At 53.1% G+C, this 20249-nt stretch overlaps 1 protein-coding gene across 1 annotated transcript; it reads left to right on the top strand.

Annotated features, from left to right (window-relative positions):
- Window positions 1-2001: 2001 nt before the first annotated feature.
- On the top strand, window positions 2002-11574 carry LOC144674814 (uncharacterized; the record flags this gene model as incomplete). Its single annotated transcript, XM_078536012.1, has 7 exons — window positions 2002-2065; window positions 2692-2816; window positions 3135-3355; window positions 5425-5482; window positions 7828-8042; window positions 8961-9169; window positions 9941-11574. Coding segments are annotated over 7 exons (1097 nt in total), but the record flags the coding sequence as incomplete, so codon positions are not given.
- Between the last annotated feature and the right edge of the window lie 8675 nt (window positions 11575-20249).

Genomic DNA, 20249 nt, shown 5'->3' on the forward strand with positions numbered 1-20249 from the left:
GACCGTGTCTGACCTGTGCCCTGACTGATATCCCTCAATAACCTCCGGATAACAAAAATCCATCCATCTCGGATTCAAGATGAACAATCGATCCGGCCTCGATTGCCGTTTGCTGGGGGAGAGGGTTCCAAACTTCTGCCTCCCTTTGTGCGGAGACGTGTTTCCCAATTTCACTCCGGAAAGGTCCGGCTCGGGTTTTCAGACTCTTTCCCCACTTCCCTCGCCCTCCCCCAACCAGTCCTCGACTCCCCAACCAGGGGGGGGAATAGTCTCTCTCCATGGACCCTACCTGTTCCCCTTAACACCTCGAAAACGTGGGTGGTTGTAGGGGCTGGAGGAAGTTACAGAGATAGGGAGGGTTGTAGGGGCTGGAGGAGGTTACAGAGATAGGGAGGGTTGTAGGGGCTGGAGGAGGTTTACAGAGATAGGGAGGGTTGTAGGGGCTGGAGGAGGGTTACAGAGATAGGGAGGGTTGTAGGGGCTAGAGGGGGTTACAGAGATAGGGAGGGTTGTAGGGGCTGGAGGAGGTTACAGAGATAGGGAGGGTTGTAGGGGCTGGAGGAGGTTACAGAGATAGGGAGGGTTGTAGGGGCTGGAGGAGGTTACAGAGATAGGGAGGGGTGTCGGGGCTGGAGGAGGTTACAGAGATAGGGAGGGCTGTAGGGGGTTACAGAGTTAGGGAGGGTTGTAGGGGCTGGAGGAGGTTACAGAGATAGGGAGGGGTGTAGGGACTGGAGGAGGTTACAGAGATAGGGAGGGGTGTAGGGGCTGGAGGAGGTTACAGAGATAGGGAGGGGTGTAGGGGCTGGAGGACGTTACAGAGATAGGGAGGGTTGTAGGGGGCTGGAGGAGGGTTACAGAGATAGGGAGGGTTGTAGGGGCTGGAGGAGGGTTACAGAGATAGGGAGGGTTGTAGGGGCTGGAGGAGGTTATAGAGATAGGGAGGGGTGCAGGGGCTGGAGGAGGTTACAGAGATAGGGAGGGTTGTAGGGGCTGGGGGAGGTTACAGAGATAGGGAGGGTTGTAGGGGCTGGAGGAGGTTCCAGAGATAGGGAGGGTTGTAGGGGCTGGAGGAGGTGACAGAGATAGGGAGGGTTGTAGGGGCTGGAGGAGGTGACAGAGATAGGGAGGGTTGTAGGGGCTGGAGGAGGTTACAGAGATAGGGAGGGTTGTAGGGGCTGGAGGAGGTTACAGAGATAGGGAGGGGTGTAGGGGCTGGAGGACGTTACAGAGATAGGGAGGGTTGTAGGGGGCTGGAGGAGGGTTACAGAGATAGGGAGGGTTGTAGGGGCTGGAGGAGGGTTACAGAGATAGGGAGGGTTGTAGGGGCTGGAGGAGGTTATAGAGATAGGGAGGGGTGCAGGGGCTGGAGGAGGTTACAGAGATAGGGAGGGTTGTAGGGGCTGGGGGAGGTTACAGAGATAGGGAGGGTTGTAGGGGCTGGAGGAGGTTCCAGAGATAGGGAGGGTTGTAGGGGCTGGAGGAGGTGACAGAGATAGGGAGGGTTGTAGGGGCTGGAGGAGGTTACAGAGATAGGGAGGGTTGTAGGGGCTGGAGGAGGTGACAGAGATAGGGAGGGGTGTAGGGGTTGTAGGAGGTTGCAGAGATAGGGAGGGGGTGTGAGGCCACGGGTGGATTCGGGAATGAGGGTGCGAGTTTTGATCTCGAGGTGCTGCTGGTCGGGCGGGTGAGGCCACTATGGGTAGGGGGCGGTTGTGGGGTGGGCGATGATGGGTGAACGGGACTCGGCGCGAGTCGGGGTCGGGATAGCGAGCGGCTGTTTTGCCGGAGGCTGAATGACACGGAGCTGGGGAATTCTCGGGCTGGGAGAGAGTTGGAAAATCGAGACCCGGAGAACCTGAGAATTCGGCCAACACTGGGAGGGATCGGGACGAGGCACAAAACATCGGATAGATCCCAGCGCACACCTCGTCCCTGCTCGTATCAGCGCAATGATTCCTAGCTAACCTCTCTCTCCTTTTCCAATGTTATTCCCAACAGTGGATAAGATCAAGGAATCTCCTGAGGTGAGACGGAGAATAGTGGCATCTGCAAATGACTTACGGTAAGTTACTGACCTTTCACTAACATCTCGCCGCTGGGACTCAGCCCTTCACTCCCGTCTCTCACTGAACTCACCAGCCCCTTCCAAGAGGGAGTCTCTCCCTCGGGGACCCTGTTTAAAGAGGGAGTCTCTCCGTAGGGGACCCTGTTTAAAGAGGGAGTCTCTCCGTAGGGGACCCTGTTTAAAGAGGGAGTCTCTCCGTAGGGGACCCTGTTTAAAGAGGGAGTCTCTCTGTCGGGGACCCTGTTTAAAGAGGGAGTCTCTCCGTAGGGGACCCTGTTTAAAGAGGGAGTCTCTCCCTCGGGGACCCTGTTTAAGGAGGGAGTCTCTCTCTCTCTCTCTCCAAGGGAAACAATTCTACCTTCTCCGGCCTCTCCACATTAACCGAATTCCCGTCTCGCTGGTACCAATCTTGCCAGGTCTCCCCTCACTCCCTCTCCGCGCCCCTCTTCGCGATTGCAAGGTCAGCTGCCCCCAGCTGTACACGATACGGCAGCTCGGGATGGACACGGCCTATTGTGAGGGGGTTTAGGAGGACCCAAGGTTGAGGTGCAATTTCAGCCTTGTGCCTATTCTCTGCACGGAGCGACACTCCGGTTAGTGACCCACTTCTTCCACATTCCCAGGACAACCAGCTTGGAATCCCCTCTGGACCCGGAGTTCGCGGACGAGCCAGGCGAGATATTTCCAAATGGTCTCTCTATGAAGAAGGAAGTTCAATGGAAAATATCCAAATACGCACTGAAGCAAGGTAACGGATATTCCCGGGACACTGCAGACACTGCGGACGCACTGTCAGGGTCATGTAGAGGGAGCTCTACACTGTATCTAACCCGTGCTGTACCTGCCCTGGGAGCGCTCGATGCTGACACTGGGTATAAAGTGGGGAGAGGGTGGGACACTGTCGGGGTAATGTAGAGGGAGCTCTACACTGTATCTAACCCGTGCTGTACCTGCCCTGGGAGAGCACTCGATGCTGACACTGGGTATCAGAACCCTGTCCTTGGCTGTCTAAACCTGGTCCTTGTTTCTAAGAACATAAATAACACGTTCCTACTCTCTGGGTCAGGTGCCTCCTCCATGTCATCAGAAAAGGATTCGAGCAGAAAATGGCCCTCCTCCTTTTGGACTCAGTATTCCACTCTGACCTCACGGAATTTCAAGCAGCAACAGGCAGTGATTCTCTCCTGGCTGAACATTGTCCAGACGTTGACCATGGCGTTTGTCCCTGGCATCATCTGGTGGCAGCTGCCCAAGGTGGAGGAACAGATCCACGCCAGGTCAGGATTGGTATGTCCACCCTCTCTACCCCATCACTTCAAAAGATAAGTATGCAAAAGGTGTAGTGGCGCTCCCTCAGTACTGACCCTCCGACAGTGCGGCACTCCCTCAGTACTGACCCTCCGACAGTGCGGCACTCCCTCAGTACTGACCCTCCGACAGTGCGGCACTCCCTCAGTACTGACCCACCGACAGTGCAGCACTCCCTCAGTACTGACCCTCCCACAGTGCAGCACTCCCTCAGTACTGACCCTCCGACAGTGCGGCGCTCCCTCAGTACTGACCCTCCTACAGTGCGGCACTCCCTCAGTACTGACCCTCCGACAGTGCGGCACTCCCTCAGTACTGACCCACCGACAGTGCGGCGCTCCCTCAGTACTGACCCTCCGACAGTGCAGCACTCCCTCAGTACTGACCCTCCCACAGTGCAGCACTCCCTCAGTACTGACCCTCCGACAGTGCGGCGCTCCCTCAGTACTGACCCTCCTACAGTGCGGCACTCCCTCAGTACTGACCCTCCGACAGTGCGGCACTCCCTCAGTACTGACTCTCCGACAGTGCGGCACTCCCTCAGTACTGACCCTCCGACAGTGCGGCACTCCCTCAGTACTGACCCACCGACAGTGCGGCGCTCCCTCAGTACTGACCCTCCGACAGTGCAGCACTCCCTCAGTACTGACCCTCCCACAGTGCAGCACTCCCTCAGTACTGACCCTCCGACAGTGCGGCGCTCCCTCAGTACTGACCCTCCTACAGTGCGGCACTCCCTCAGTACTGACCCTCCGACAGTGCGGCACTCCCTCAGTACTGACTCTCCGACAGTGCGGCACTCCCTCAGTACTGACCCTCCGACAGTGCAGCACTCCCTCAGTACTGACCCTCCGACAGTGCGGCGCTCCCTCAGTACTGACCCTCCGACAGTGCGGCGCTCCCTCAGTACTGACCCTCCGACAGTGCAGCACTCCCTCAGTACTGACCCTCCGACAGTGCAGCACTCCCTCAGTACTGACCCACCGACAGTGCGGCGCTCCCTCAGTACTGACCCTCCGACAGTGCAGCACTCTCTCAGTACTGTCCCTCCGACAGTGCGGCACTCCCTCAGTACTGACCCTCCGACAGTGCAGCACTCCCTCAGTACTGACCCTCCGACAGTGCAGCACTCCCTCAGTACTGACCCTCCGACAGTGCAGCACTCCCTCAGTACTGACCCTCCGACAGTGCAGCACTCCCTCACTACTGACCCTCCGACAGTGCAGCACTCCCTCACTACTGACCCTCCGACAGTGCAGCAATGCCTCAGCACTGACCCTACGACAGTGCGGCGCTCCCTCAGTACTGACCCTCCGACAGTGCGGCGCTCCCTCAGCACTGACCCTCCGACAGTGCGGCGCTCCCTCACTACTGACCCTCCGACAGTGCTGCACTCCCTCAGTACTGACCCTCCGACAGTGCGGCACTCCCTCAGTACTGACCCTCCGACAGTGCAGCACTCCCTCAGTACTGACCCTCCGACAGTGCAGCACTCCCTCAGTACTGACCCTCCGACAGCACGGCGCTCCCTCAGTACTGACCCTCCGACAGTGCGGCACTCCCTCAGTACTGACCCTCCGACAGTGCGGCGCTCCCTCAGTACTGACCCTCCGACAGTGCGGCGCTCCCTCAGTACTGACCCTCTGACATTGGAAGAAGAGCAATGAGTGATTTCTATCCTATGTACCTCAAGAAATATCACTTTGAAACGCGATCATTGTCACGATCTCGTTGATATTTTTGTGAGATTACCATAAATTAGCTCCTGTCTCCCTCACACAGACAGTGACCCTCACCCTCAGGGACCGAGAGACTCCAGTCTCCCTCACACAGACACTGACCCTCACCCTCAGGGACCGAGAGGGTCCAGTCTCCCTCACACAGACAGTGACCCTCACCCTCAGGGACCCTGTTGGTGTCGATCAGACTGACTCAGCCAGTTGACCTGTGGTCAGCTCAGAGAGTTGACAGATTGTCAGTTGGGGACAATGTGGAGTAAGTTTGGACATGTCCCATTTCTAACTCTGGTGCTTTTTTTGCTGTTTTAGATTTATTTTATCCTGCTTTATTGGGCGTTCACACCAATCTTCCACACCTTAAGCACATGTAAGTATGAAGACACACAAACCACAGTCGCACACCCCAGTACTAAGGCTTTTGTGGCATATATGTCGATTATTGGGACTTGAATGTGGAGAGCAGGATTAAAAACTTTGTAGACAGCACAAAAGCCGACCGGCGGGGTCGATGACCGAGGTGGGGAGCCGCGGACTGCAGGACGATATATCGGTGGACTGGGCAGGAGGGCGGAGAAGCGGCCAACGCAGTTTAATCCGGGGAAGCGAGAGTCGATGGATTTGGGGGGAGGGGCTAACAAGGCAAGGGGAACGCACAATAAATGGTGGGACACTGAGGAGTGGAGAGGGACAGAGGCACCTTTGGTGGGGGGGGTAGCGTATCCCTGAAGGTGCCTGGACAGGCAGACCGGGTGGTGGAGAAGGCAGACGGGATCGATGCCTCTGTCGGCCGAGGTGCAGAATCTAAGAGCCCGGGGGGGGTGTTGGGGGTCATGCCTGAACTGTATAAAACACTGGTTAGGCCACAGCTGGAGTCCTGTGTACAGTCCCCGGGTCACCGCACTATCAGAGCGACGCGGTCACACCGGAGAGGGTACAGAGGGGGTTCACAGAGGGACGTTGCCGGGATCGGAGAGTTTTAGCGACGAGGAGAAAGATTGGACGGGCTTTGGGGCTGTTCTCTTTGGGGCCGAGGGGAGGTTTAGGTTTAATGGAGGTGCGTTAAATTCCCAGTGGGTAGGGAGGGCCTATTCCCCTCCGTCGAGGGGTTCATATCCCTGTGGGGGAGGGGGGAGGGAGGGAAAATTCAGGGCAAGAGGGGATCCGAGGGGGGGATTTTTCTCACCCAGAGGTGGCGGGGGTCTGGAACTCTCTGCCTGGAAAGGGCATTAGAGGCAGAAACCCTCTCATCACATTTAAAAAGCACCGGGAGATGCATGTGAGGCAGAGGGACCAAGGGCTGGAAAGTGGGATTAAGCTGGTCAGTTAGGCCAGGACTCAATGGCTTTGCCTTTTTGCTGTGATTGGCTATTGTTTCTGAAACGTTTCTGAGTACATCGAGATCGAGTATCAACTGGTCTGTGTGTGTGTGTGTGTGTGTGCGTGAGAGTGACTGTGTGACTGAGTGAGTTTGTGTGTGTGTGTGGGTGTGTGTGTGTGTGAGCGCAAGAGTGAGTGTGTCTGAGAGTGCAGGTGGGTGTTGGGGTGCATGGAGAGTTTTGAGTGCCACGGTGAGAGAGAGAGAGAGTGAGTGTGTGTGCTTGAGAGTGACTGTGTGTGTGTGTGTGTTAGTGCGTGCGAGTGACTGTGTGTCTGAGTGAGTTTGTGTGTGTGCGCGCGCGCGCAAGTGACTGTGTCTGCGAGTGTGTGCAAGAGTGAGTGAGTGTGTGTGTTTGTGCGTGTGTGTGTGTGTGTGTGTGTGTGTGTGAGCGCAAGAGTGAGCGTGTCAGAGTGCGGGTGGGTGTTGGGGTGTGTGTAGAGGTTTGGGTGCCATGGTGAGAGAGTGTGAGAGTGAGTGTGTGCGTGAGAGTGAGTGTGTGTGTGTGTGTGTGTGTGTGTGAGCGCACACGCGTGTGTGTGTGTGTGAGTGACTGTGTGTCTGAGTGAGTTTGTGTGTGTGTGTGTGTGAGCGCACACGCGTGTATGTGTGTGTGAGTGACTGTGTGTCTGAGTGAGTTTGCGTGTGTGTGAGCGCAAGAGTGAGTGTGTGTGCGCGCGTGAGAGTGACTGTGTGTCTGAGTGAGTTTGTGTGTGTGTGTGTGGGTGTGTGTGTGTGTGGGTGTGTGTGTGTGTGGGCGCAAGAGTGAGTGTATCTGAGAGTGCAGCTGGGTGTTGGGGTGCGTGGAGAGGTTTGGGTGCCATGGTGACAGAGAGTGAGAGTGAGTGTGTGTGTGTGTGTGTGTTAGTGCGTGCGAGTGACTGTGTGTCTGAGTGAGTTTGTGTGTGTGTGCGCGCACGCGTGCAAGTGACTGTGTGTCTGAGTGAATTTGTGTGTGTGCGTGCGCAAGTGACTGTGTCTGCGAATGTGTGCAAGAGTGAGTGAGTGTGTTTGTCTTGTGCAAATGTGTTTGTGAGTGTATGAGTTTGTGTGTGTGTATATGTGAGTGTGTGTGTTTGTGCGTGTGTGTGAGTGCAAGAGTGAGTGTGTCTGAGAGTGCGGGTGGGTGTTGGGGTGCGTGTAGAGGTTTGGGTGCTGCGGTGAGAGAGAGTCAGAGTGAGAGTGTGTGTGTGAGAGTGTGTTTATTTGAGTGTGTATCCACAAGTGTGTGTGGGCAGTAGGTGTGAGCGCTGTCTGTTATTGTGGGTTCAATGGGTGGTTGTGTGTGTTGCTGCTGCTGTGTGTGAGCGTCTCACAGCTCCTCTTGTGCCTTTCAGTCCCACTCGAACGCCCGGTCATCAATAAAGAGAGGCTGTCCGGCTCCTATCGCCTTTCTGCCTACTACCTGGCGAAAATGACAAGCGAGCTGCCCTTGACGATCATCCAGCCTCTCATCAGCCTAACCATTGCCTTCTGGATGGGTGGCCTTAATGGTGTCATTGCCTACTTTGTAGGCCTGGCAATGATAATGCTCGGGTCAGTCACAGCACAAGTAAGTGAAAGGGCAGGTACAGCACGGGTTAGATACAGTGCAGAGCTCCCTCTACATTACCCTGACAGTGTCCCACCCTCTCCCCACTTTATACCCAGTGTCAGCATCGAGCGCTCCCAGGGCAGGTACAGCACGGGTTAGATACAGTGCAGAGCTCCCTCTACATTACCCTGACAGTGTCCCACCCTCTCCCCACTTTATACCCAGTGTCAGCATCGAGCGCTCCCAGGGCAGGTACAGCACGGGTTAGATACAGTGTAGAGCTCCCTCTACATTACCCCGACAGTGTCCCACCCTCTCCCCACTTTATACCCAGTGTCAGCATCGAGCGCTCCCAGGGCAGGTACAGCACGGGTTAGATACAGTGTAGAGCTCCCTCTACATTACCCCGACAGTGTCCCACCCTCTCCCCACTTTATACCCAGTGTCAGCATCGAGCGCTCCCAGGGCAGGTACAGCACGGGTTAGATACAGTGTAGAGCTCCCTCTACATTACCTTGACAGTGTGTCCCTCCCCCCACTTTATACCCAGTGTCAGCATCGAGCGCTCCCAGGGCAGGTACAGCACGGGTTAGACACAGTGTAGAGCTCCCTCTACATGACCCTGACAAGTGTGTAATTAGACTATAAAATTTCGGAAAGGGGACCAAACAGTCCCTCGAGAGTCTCTGCCAGGCAGCCATAGGAGTGGCTGGCCTTGGGTTTCAGGGCTTGTGTGTGGGTGGGTGTGGGTGGGTTGGGGTGTCGCAGGTGAGGGAACTTCTAACCCACCCAACGTCTTCTGAGTCTTCAGAGGAGAGTGAATCCCACTGACGCCCCCAGATAGTGGCACCAGTGAGGATGCAGGATCACGCAGACCACCAGATTCATTCTTCCTCTCCTCTCTCTCTCTCTCTCTCTCTCTCTCTTCGCCCGCAGTCCATCGGTCTCTTCGCCAGCGCTCTGTTCCTCAGGATCGACCAGTCCATCATCTTCGCCACCATCTTCATGCTGAGCACCCTGCTCCTCGGAGGTTTCTACATCCAGCGGATGCCGGCTTGGCTGACCTGGGCCCGGTACCTGGCTTTTGTCATCTACCCCTTCCACGTGATGCTGAGCGTCGAGTTCGCCGACAACCACACCATCCTGTGAGTAGCGCCTTCCCCAATCCCCGGGAGCAGAGTCTCGGACTGGGGCCCTCAGCTCAACTCAACTCCAAACTCTCCTCCGTCAGTCCCTTCCACCCCCTCCCCACCCTCCGCCCGACCTTTTCCAGTGAGGGACCCTCTCCGAATTCTCGAACGCTCTCCTGCCTTTGCTCCAGCACTTAGGGACCGTCCCTAAACACACACACACACACACACTCCTCAATCAATTCTCCCTTGTCCCTGACACCGAGGGACTGTCTCCCCCACCCCCGCCCGACCTTTTCCAGTGAGGGACCCTCTCTGAATTCTCGAACGCTCTCCTGCCTGCGCTCCAGCAGTTAGGGACCGTCCCTAAATCCCTAAACACACACACACTCCTCAATCAATTCTCCCTTGTCCCTGACACCGAGGGACTGTCTACCCCACCCCGACTTGCTCTCCCCCCTCGTTCTCAGCAACCGCACCCCTGCCCCCGATAGTGAGGGACAGCCCCTCAACTTCCGGCCCCCTCCATCATGTCTCTCCCGCCAAGGTGTACTGTGACAGTGAGGGACCATCCCTCACTCAAATCTCTCCGCACGCCTGAATCAAGTTTCCACACAATCTATCGCCCCCCCCCTGACTCCCTCGCGCTAAGATTGGGACTCATCCCCAAAGCAAGCGCTCCTCAGATCAGCTCGCTCAACCCCGCGTGTGCCTGTGAGGGTCAGTCCCCTAAAGACTGGAGAGTTAGGGGGCCGTCCCTAAATAATTGAATTGCTTGCATTGCAGATGTAAAGAGGAGAACTCAGCCTATCGGTACTGCAACCTGGTCAGGAACACCACCAACGCCTCGGTCTACATCCCCAGGGACGAGATCCTGGACTACTTTGACGTCACCCTCCCGATCTGGGCCAATGTCCTAGTTCTCCTCCTGTTTCTGGTGTCCTTCCGCATCGCCTGTTACCTTCTGCTCAGGTTCTACCGGAAGCTGTGACCCTGGCCGTCAGCTGCTCGACTTTCGATCCCGAGGGGAGTGGGGTTGTTGGAGGGGGGTTTGGGGGGGTGCGGTGAAGAAGGGGAGTGGGTCAGGCCTCACCCTCTGGGACCCCTCCAGGGGGGGAATGTACCTAACCCGGTGCTCCGGTCCGTCATGTGAGAACTCAATGCTAAACAGAATCAGTTGCCTTACACAGGAACAGGCGGAGATCCATTCAACCTCCGAGCCTGTTACACAGGAACAGGCAGAGATCCATTCAACCTCCGAGCCTGTTACACAGGAACAGGCGGAGATCCATTCAACCTCCGAGCCTGTTACACAGGAACAGGCGGAGATCCATTCAACCTCCGAGCCTGTTACACAGGAACAGGCGGAGATCCATTCAACCTCCGAGCCTGTTACACAGGAACAGGCAGAGATCCATTCAACCTCCGAGCCTGTTACACAGGAACAGGCAGAGATCCATTCAACCTCCGAGCCTGTTACACAGGATCAGGCAGAGATCCATTCAACCTCCGAGCCTGTTACACAGGAACAGGCAGAGATCCATTCAGCCCCCTCCTCGAGCCTGTTACACAGGAACAGGAGGAGGCCCCATTCAGCCCCCCCTCCTCGAGCCTGTTACACAGGAACAGGAGGGGGCCCCATTCAGCCCCCCCTCCTCGAGCCTGTTACACAGGAACAGGAGGCCTGTTCCGACGTACAATTAGATCATTGCCTTCGAGAGGAGGGGATCAGGAATATGTTGTCTCCGCTCCCCTCCCCCTCCACCAACTCTAGCCTACAGGCGACTCCCCTCCACGATGGCTCTTGCTACCCCAACCCCTGTCGCCACCAATTTGGATCGTGCTCTTGAAGGGAGCAGTGTAGCCCCGTCCATCGCCCATGTCTTCAGGAACCTACACCGCAGTTCTTCAGAAAGAGAGAAGAGTGAAGGGAAAGGGGCAGTGGGTGAAGGACAGGCCCTGTTGTTTGGGTTGGGGGTTGGTGGAGGGGTGGAGGTGAGGAATGAGGGGGTTGGAAGGGGGAGGGGGTGAGAAATCGGGAGCTCGTCACCCGCCCGAACGTCTAGATTCAGAGGGCGGTGGGTCGGAAACAGCAGCGGGACCACCGAAGCGACGATCTGGTCAGACATTCTGGACTTCCCCGACCGACGTGCCTTTGGGTGGAGGTTTGATTCCCCCTCCACGCTGTCACTACCCCAGCCAACACTCCACGTAGAGAGAGGTTTAAGGGCTGCCGCTTGCAGCCTGTGTCTTTAACTGCACTTTAATCCGTGAATGTCGCTCACACCAAAACCCCCTTGAATGTACGAGCTTCTCAGCACAAACCCAGTCTGGGTGACGGCTGGGGAATAGTCACGCCACGAGTAGAGTTCGTCAGTCCGTGCCAGACAAGTGCAATAAAGAAATTCCTTTTTTATACAAAAAAATCGTCTCGAGAGTTGTTTAGTCGTTCATTGTGTTCAGACTGTGAGGCGGGAGGGACACTGTGGAGGGACCGAGTAGATGTGTTCACCGTGTGTGCGTGTGTGCGTGTGTGTGGGAACTGTGTACGTGATAGAGAGTTTTAGCAGAGGGGAGATTGTGAAAGGGATCTGTGTGTATGTGTGTGTGTGTGTGTGTGTGGACAGTGTGATACAGAGTCCAGCAGAGGGGAGATTGTTAGTGTGTGTGTGTGGACAGTGAGGTAGAGAATCCAGCAGAGGGGAGATTGTTAGTGTGTATGTGTGTGGACAGTGTGATACAGATTCCAGCAGAGGGGAGATTGTTAGTGTGTTAGTGTGTGTGTGTGTGTGTGTGGACAGCGTGATACAGATTCCAGCAGAGGGGAGATTGTTAGTGTGTGTGTGTGTGGACAGTGTGATACAGATTCCAGCAGAGGGGAGATTGTTAGTGTGTGTGTGTGGACAGTGTGTTACAGAGATTCCAACAGAGGGGAGATTGTTAGTGTGTGTGTGTGGTTGGACAGTGTGATACAGATTCCAGCAGAGGGGAGATTGTTAGTGTGTGTGTGTGTGGACAGTGTGTTACAGTGATTCCAGCAGAGGGGAGATTGTTAGTGTGTGTGTGTGTGTGTTGACAGTGTGTTACAGTGATTCCAGCAGAGGGGAGATTGTTACTGTGTGTGTGTGTGTTGACAGTGTGGTACAGATTCCAGCAGAGGGGAGATTGTTAGTGTGTGTGTGTGTGGACAGTGTGATACAGATTCCAGCAGAGGGGAGATTGTTAGTGTGTGTGTGTGTGGACAGTGTGTTACAGTGATTCCAGCAGAGGGGGGATTGTTAGTGTGTGTGTGTGGACAGTGTGATACAGATTGCAGCGGAAGGGAGATTGTTAGTGTGTGTGGACAGTGTGATACAGATTCCAGCAGAGGGGAGATTGTTAGTGTGTGTGTGTGTGGTCATTGAGATAGAGATTCCAGCAGAGGGGAGATTGTTAGTGTGTGTGTGCGGACAGTGAGATAGAGATTTCAACAGAGAGGAGATTGTTAATGTGTGTGTGTGGACAGTGTGATACAGAGATTCCAGCAGAGGTGAGATTGTTAATGTGTGTGTGTGTGTGGACAGTGAGATACAGATTCCAGCAGAGGTGAGATTGTTAATGTGTGTGGGTGGACAGTGAGATACAGATTCCAGCAGAGGGGAGATTGTTAGTGTGTGTGTTTGTGTGGACAGTGCGATACAGATTCCAGAAGAGCAGCGATTGTGGGTGTGTATGTGTGTGGACAGTGTGATAGAGATTCAAGCAGAGGCAGATTGTTAGTGTGTGTGTGTGTGGACAGTGTGATACAGATTCCTGCAGAGGGGATATTGTTAGTGTGTGTGTGTGTGGACAGTGTGATACAGATTCCAGCAGAGGGGAGATTGTTAGTGTGTGTGTGTGTGGACAGTGTGATACAGATTCCAGCAGAGGGGAGATTGTTAGTGTGTGTGTGTGGACAGTGAGATCCAGAGTCCAGCAGAGGGGAGATTGTTAGTGTGTGTGTGTGGACAGTGTGATAGAGATGCTAGCAGCGGGGAGATAGTTGGTGAGTGTGTGAGTGGACAGTGTGATACAGATTCCAGCAGAGGGGAGATTGTTAGTGTGTGTGTGTGGACAGTGTGATACAGATTCGAGCAGAGGGGAGATTGTTAGTGTGTCTGTGTGGACAGTGTGATACAGATTGCTGCAGAGGGGAGATTGTTAGTGTGTGTGTGTGTGGACAGTGTGATACAGATTCCAGCAGAGGGGAGATTGTTAGTGTGTGTGTGTGTGTGTGGACAGTGTGATACAGATTCCAGCAGAGGGGAGATTGTTAGTGTGTGTGTGTGTGTGTGGACAGTGTGATACAGATTCCAGCAGAGGGGAGATTGTTAGTGTGTGTGTGTGTGGACAGTGAGATACAGATTCCAGCAGAGGGGAGATTGTTAGTGTGTGTGTGGGGACAGTGTGATACAGATTCCAGCAGAAAGGAGATTGTTAGTGTGTGTGTGTGTGGACAGTGTGATAGAGATTCCAGCAGAGGAGAGATTGTTAGTGTGTCTGTGTGGACAGTGTGATACAGATTCCAGTAGAGGGGAGATTGTTAGTGTGTCTGTGTGGACAGTGTGATACAGATTCCAGCAGAGGAGAGATTGTTAGTGTGTCTGAGTGGACAGTGTGATACAGATTCCAGCAGAGGAGAGATTGTTAGTGTGTCTGTGTGGACAGTGTGATACAGAGTCCAGCAGAGGGGAGATAGTTAGTGTGTGTGTGTGTGGACAGTGTGATACAGAGTCCAGCAGAGGGGAGATTGTTAGTGTGTGTGTGTGGGGACAGTGTGATACAGAGTCCAGCAGAGGGGAGATTGTTAGTGTGTGTGTGTGGACAGTGTGATACAGAGTCCAGCAGAGGGGAGATAGTTAGTGTGTGTGTGTGGGGACAGTGTGATACAGAGTCCAGCAGAGGGGAGATTGTTAGTGTGTGTGTGTGGGGACAGTGTGATACAGAGTCCAGCAGAGGGGAGATTGTTAGTGTGTGTGTGTGGACAGTGTGATACAGAGTCCAGCAGAGGGGAGATTGTTAGTGTGTGTGTGTGTGGACAGTGAGATACAGAGTCCAGCAGAGGGGAGATTGTTAGAGAGTGTGTGTGGACAGCGTGATACAGATTCCAGCAGAGGGGAGATTGTTAGTGTCTGTGTGTGGACAGTGTGATACAGAGTCCAGTAGAGGGGAGATTGTTAGTGTGTGTGTTTGTGTGTGTGTGTGTGTGTGTGGACAGCGTGATACAGATTCCAGCAGAGGGTAGATTGTTAGTGTGTGTGTGTGGACAGTGTGAAACAGAGTCCAGCAGAGGGGTGATTGTTAGTGTGTGTGGGTGGACAGTGTGATACAGATTCCAGCAGAGGGGAGATTGTTAGTGTGTGTGTGGGTGGACAGTGTGATACAGATTCCAGCAGAGGGGAGATTGTTAGTGTGTGTGTGGGTGGACAGTGTGATACAGATTCCAGCAGAGGGGTGGTTGTTAGTGTGTGTGGGTGGACAGTGTGATACAGATTCGAGCAGAGGGGTGATTGTTAGTGTGTGTGTGTGTGGACAGTGTGATACAGATTCCAGCAGAGGAGAGATTGTTAGTGTGTGTGTGTGGACAGTGTGATACAGATTCCAGCAGAGGGGAGATTGTTAGTGTGTGTGTGTGTGGACAGTGTGATACAGATTCCAGCAGAGGAGAGATTGTTAGTGTGTCTGTGTGGACAGTGTGATACAGAGTCCAGCAGAGGGGAGATTGTTAGTGTGTGTGTGTGGACAGTGTGATACAGAGTCCAGCAGAGGGGAGATTGTTAGTGTGTGTGTGTGGACAGTGTGATACAGAGTCCAGCAGAGGGGAGATTGTTAGTGTGTGTGTGTGTGGACAGTGTGATACAGAGTCCAGCAGAGGGGAGATTGTTAGTGTGTGTGTGTGTGGACAGTGTGATACAGAGTCCAGCAGAGGGGAGATTGTTAGTGTGTGTGTGTGTGGACAGTGTGATACAGAGTCCAGCAGAGGGGAGATTGTTAGTGTGTGTGTGTGGACAGTGTGATACAGAGTCCAGCAGAGGGGAGATTGTTAGTGTGTGTGTGTGGACAGTGTGATACAGAGTCCAGCAGAGGGGAGATTGTTAGTGTGTGTGTGTGTGGACAGTGTGATACAGAGTCCAGCAGAGGGGAGATTGTTAGTGTGTGTGTGTGTGGACAGTGTGATACAGAGTCCAGCAGAGGGGAGATTGTTAGAGAGTGTGTGTGGACAGCGTGATACAGATTCCAGCAGAGGGGAGATTGTTAGAGAGTGTGTGTGGACAGCGTGATACAGATTCCAGCAGAGGGGAGATTGTTAGTGTCTGTGTGTGGACAGTGTGATACAGAGTCCAGTAGAGGGGAGATTGTTAGTGTGTGTGTTTGTGTGTGTGTGTGTGTGTGTGGACAGCGTGATACAGATTCCAGCAGAGGGTAGATTGTTAGTGTGTGTGTGTGGACAGTGTGAAACAGAGTCCAGCAGAGGGGTGATTGTTAGTGTGTGTGGGTGGACAGTGTGATACAGATTCCAGCAGAGGGGAGATTGTTAGTGTGTGTGTGGGTGGACAGTGTGATACAGATTCCAGCAGAGGGGTGGTTGTTAGTGTGTGTGGGTGGACAGTGTGATACAGATTCGAGCAGAGGGGTGATTGTTAGTGTGTGTGTGTGTGGACAGTGTGATACAGATTCCAGCAGAGGAGAGATTGTTAGTGTGTGTGTGTGGACAGTGTGATACAGATTTCAGCAGAGGGGAGATTGTTAGTGTGTGTGTGTGTGGACAGTGTGATACAGATTCCAGCAGAGGAGAGATTGTTAGTGTGTCTGTGTGGACAGTGTGATACAGAGTCCAGCAGAGGGGAGATTGTTAGTGTGTGTGTGTGGACAGTGTGATACAGAGTCCAGCAGAGGGGAGATTGTTAGTGTGTGTGTGTGGACAGTGTGATACAGAGTCCAGCAGAGGGGAGATTGTTAGTGTGTGTGTGTGTGGACAGTGTGATACAGAGTCCAGCAGAGGGGAGATTGTTAGTGTGTGTGTGTGTGGACAGTGAGATACAGAGTCCAGCAGAGGGGAGATTGTTAGAGAGTGTGTGTGGACAGCGTGATACAGATTCCAGCAGAGGGGAGATTGTTAGTGTGTCTGTGTGGACAGTGTGATACAGATTCCAGCAGAGGTGAGATTGTTAGTGTCTGTGTTTGGACAGAGAGATAGAGATTCCAGCAGAGGTGAGATTGTTAGTGTCTGTGTGTGGACAGAGAAATACAGATTCCAGCAGAGGGGAGATTGTTAGTATGTGTGTGGGGACAGTGTGATACAGATTCCAGTAGAGGGGAGATTGTTAGTGTGTGTGTGTGTGGACAGTGTGATACAGATTCCAGTAGAGGGGAGATTGTTAGTGTGTGTGTGTGTGTGGACAGTGTGATACAGATTCCAGCAGAGGGGAGATTGTTAGTGTGTGTGTGTGGGGACAGTGTGATACAGATTCCAGCAGAGCAGAGATTGTTAGTGTGTGTGTGTGGACAGTGTGATACAGATTCCAGCAGAGCGGAGATTGTTAGTGTGTGTGTGTGGGGACAGTGTGTTACAGATTCCAACAGAGGGGAGATTGTTAGTGTGTGTGTGTGGGGTCAGTGTGTTACAGATTCCAGCAGAGGGGATATTGTTAGTGTGTGTGTGTGGGGTCAGTGTGTTACAGATTCCAGCAGAGGGGAGATTGTTAGTGTGTGTGTGTGTGGACAGTGTGATACAGATTCGAGCAGAGGGGAGATTGTTAGTGTTTGTGTGTGGACAGTGTGATACAGATTCCAGCAGAGGGGAGATTGTTAGTGTGTGTGTGTGGACAGTGTGATACAGATTCCAGCAGAGAGGAGATTGTTAATGTGTGTGTGTGTGGTTAGTGAGATAGAGATTCCAGCAGAGGGGAGATTGTTAGTGTGTGTGTGTGGACAGCGAGATAGAGATTCCAGCAAAGGCGAGATTGTTAGTGTGTGTGTGTGGACAGTGTGATACAGATTCCAGCAGAGGAGAGATTGTTAGTGTGTGTGTGTGGACAGTGTGATACAGATTCCAGCAGAGGGGAGATTGTTAGTATGTGTGTGTGGACAGTGTGATAGAGATTCCAGCAGAGGGGAGATTGTTAGTGTGTGTGTGTGGACAGTGTGATACAGATTCCAGCAGAGGGGAGATTGTTAGTGTGTGTGTGTGGGGACAGTGTGATACAGAGTCCAGCAGAGGGGAGATTGTTAGTGTGTGTGCATGTGTGGACAGCGAGGTAGAGATTCCAGCAGAGGGGAGATTGTTATTGTGTGTGGACAGAGAGATAGAGATTCGAGCAGGGGTATATTGTTAGTGAGTCTGTGTTTGAACAGTGTGATACAGTCCAGCAGAGGGCAGATTGGTAGCGTGTGTGTGTGGACAGTGTGATACAGAGTCCGGCAGAGCAGAGATTGTTAGTGTGTGTGTGTGTGTGTGGACAGTGTGATACAGAGTCCAGCAGAGGGGAGATTGTTAGTGAGTGTGTGTGGGGACAGTGTGAGAGATTCCAGCAGAGCGGATATTGTTGGTGAGTGTGTGTGTGTGGACGGTGTGATACAGATTCCAGCAGAGGGGAGATTGTTAGTGTGTGTGTGTGTGGACAGTGTGATACAGAATCCAGTAGAGGGGAGATTGTTAGTGTGTGTGTGTGTGGACAGTGTGATACAGAGTACCGTAGAGGGGAGATTGTTAGTGTGTGTGTGTGTGGACAGTGGGGTAGAGATTCCAGCAAAGGCGAGATTGTTAATGTGTGTGAGTGTGCGGACAGTGTGATACAGATTCCAGCAAAGGGGAGATTGTTAGTGTGTGTGTGTGTGGACAGTGTGATACAGATTCCAGCAGAGGGGAGATTGTTAGTGTGTGTGTGTGGACAGCGAGATAGAGATTCCAGCAAAGGCGAGATTGTTAATGTGTGTGAGTGTGCGGACAGTGTGATACAGATTCCAGCAAAGGGGAGATTGTTAGTGTGTGTGTGTGTGGACAGTGTGATACAGATTCCAGCAGAGGGGAGATTGTTAGTGTGTGTGTGTGTGTGGACAGTGTGATACAGATTCCAGCAGAGGGGAGATTGTTAGTGTGTGTGGACAGTGTGATACAGATTCCAGCAGAGGTGAGATTGTTAATGTGTGTGTGTGTGTGTGGACAGTGTGATACAGAGATTCCAGCAAAGGGGAGAATGTTAGTGTGTTTGAGTGAGTGGACAGGGTGATACAGATTCCAGCAGAGGGGAGATTGTTAGTGTGTGTGTGTGGACAGTGTGTTACAGAGATTCCAGCAGATGGGAGATTGTTAGTGTGTGTGTGTGTGGACAGTGTGATACAGAGTCCAGCAGAGGGGAGATTGTTAGTGTGTGTGTGTGTGGACAGTGTGTGTGTGTGTGGACAGTGTGATACAGAGTCCAGCAGAGGGGAGATTGTTAGTGTGTGTGTGTGTGGATAGTGTGTGTGTGTGTGGACAGTGTGATACAGAGTCCAGCAGAGGGGAGATTGTTAGTGTGTGTGTGTGTGGACAGTGTGATACAGTTTCCAGCAGAGGGGAGATTGTTAGTGTGTGTGTGTGTGGACAGTGTGATACAGAGTCCAGCAGAGGGGAGATTGTTAGTGTGTGTGCATGTGTGGACAGCGAGGTAGAGATTCCAGCAGAGGGGAGATTGTTATTGTGTGTGGACAGAGAGATAGAGATTCCAGCAGAGGGGATATTGTTAGTGAGTCTGTGTGTGGACAGTGTGATACAGAGTCCGGCAGAGGGGAGATTGTTAGTGAGTGTGTGTGGGGACGGTGTGATACAGATTCCAGCAGAGGGGAGATTGTTAGTGTGTGTGTGTGGACAGTGAGGTAGAATTTCCAAAAGAGGGGAGATTGTTAGTGTGTGTGTGTGGACAGTGTGATACAGATTCCAGCAGAGGGGATATTGTTAGTGTGTGTGGGGACAGTGTGACATAGATTCCAGCAGAGGAGAGATTGTTAGTGTGTCTGTGTGGACAGTGTGATACAGATTCCAGCAGAGGGGAGATTGTTAGTGTGTGTGGGTGGACAGTGTGATACAGATTCCAGCAGAGGGGAGATTGTTAGTGTGTGTGTGTGGGTGGACAGTGTGATACTGATTCATGCAGAGGGGAGATTGTTAGTGTGTGTGTGGACAGTGTGATACAGATTCCAGCAGAGGGGAGATTGTTAGTGTGTGTGTGTGGGGACAGTGTGATACAGATTCCAGCAGAGGGGAGATTGTTAGTGTGTGTGTGGGGACAGTGTGATACTGATTCATGCAGAGGGGTGATTGTTAGTGTGTGTGTGGGTGGACAGTGTGATACAGATTCCAGCAGAGGGGTGGTTGTTAGTGTGTGTGGGTGGACAGTGTGATACAGATTCCAGCAGAGGAGAGATTGTTAGTGTGTCTGTGTGGACAGTGTGATACAGATTCCAGCAGAGGTGAGATTGTTAGTGTCTGTGTGTGGGGACAGTGTGATACAGATTCCAGTAGAGGGGAGATTGTTAGTGTGTGTGTGTGGACAGTGTGATACAGAGTCCAGTAGAGGGGAGATTGTTAGTGTGTGTGTGTGGACAGTGAGATAGAGATTCCAGCAGAGGGGAGATTGTTAGTGTGTGTGTGTGGGGACAGTGAGATACAGATTCCAGCAGAGCAGAGATTGTTAGTGTGTGTGTGTGTGGACAGTGTGATACAGATTCCAGCAGAGCGGAGATTGTTAGTGTGTGTGTGTGGGGACAGTGTGTTACAGATTCCAACAGAGGGGAGATTGTTAGTGTGTGTGTGTGTGGACAGTGTCATACAGATTCCAGCAGAGGGGATATTGTTAGTGTGTGTGTGTGGGGACAGTGTGATACAGATTGCAGCAGAGGGGAGATTGTTAGTGAGTGTGTGTGGGGACAGTGTGATACAGAGTCCAGCAGAGGGGAGATTGTTAGTGTGTGGGTGTGTGGACAGTGTGATACAGATTCCAGCAGAGGGGATATTGTTAGTGTGTGGGTGTGTGGACAGTGTGATACAGATTCCAGCAGAGGAGAGATTGTTAGTGTGTGTGTGTGTGTGGACAGTGTG

Source organism: Cetorhinus maximus, unplaced genomic scaffold (genome assembly GCF_964194155.1).
Source record: "Cetorhinus maximus unplaced genomic scaffold, sCetMax3.hap1.1 HAP1_SCAFFOLD_825, whole genome shotgun sequence".
Taxonomy (NCBI): Eukaryota; Metazoa; Chordata; class Chondrichthyes; order Lamniformes; family Cetorhinidae; genus Cetorhinus; species Cetorhinus maximus.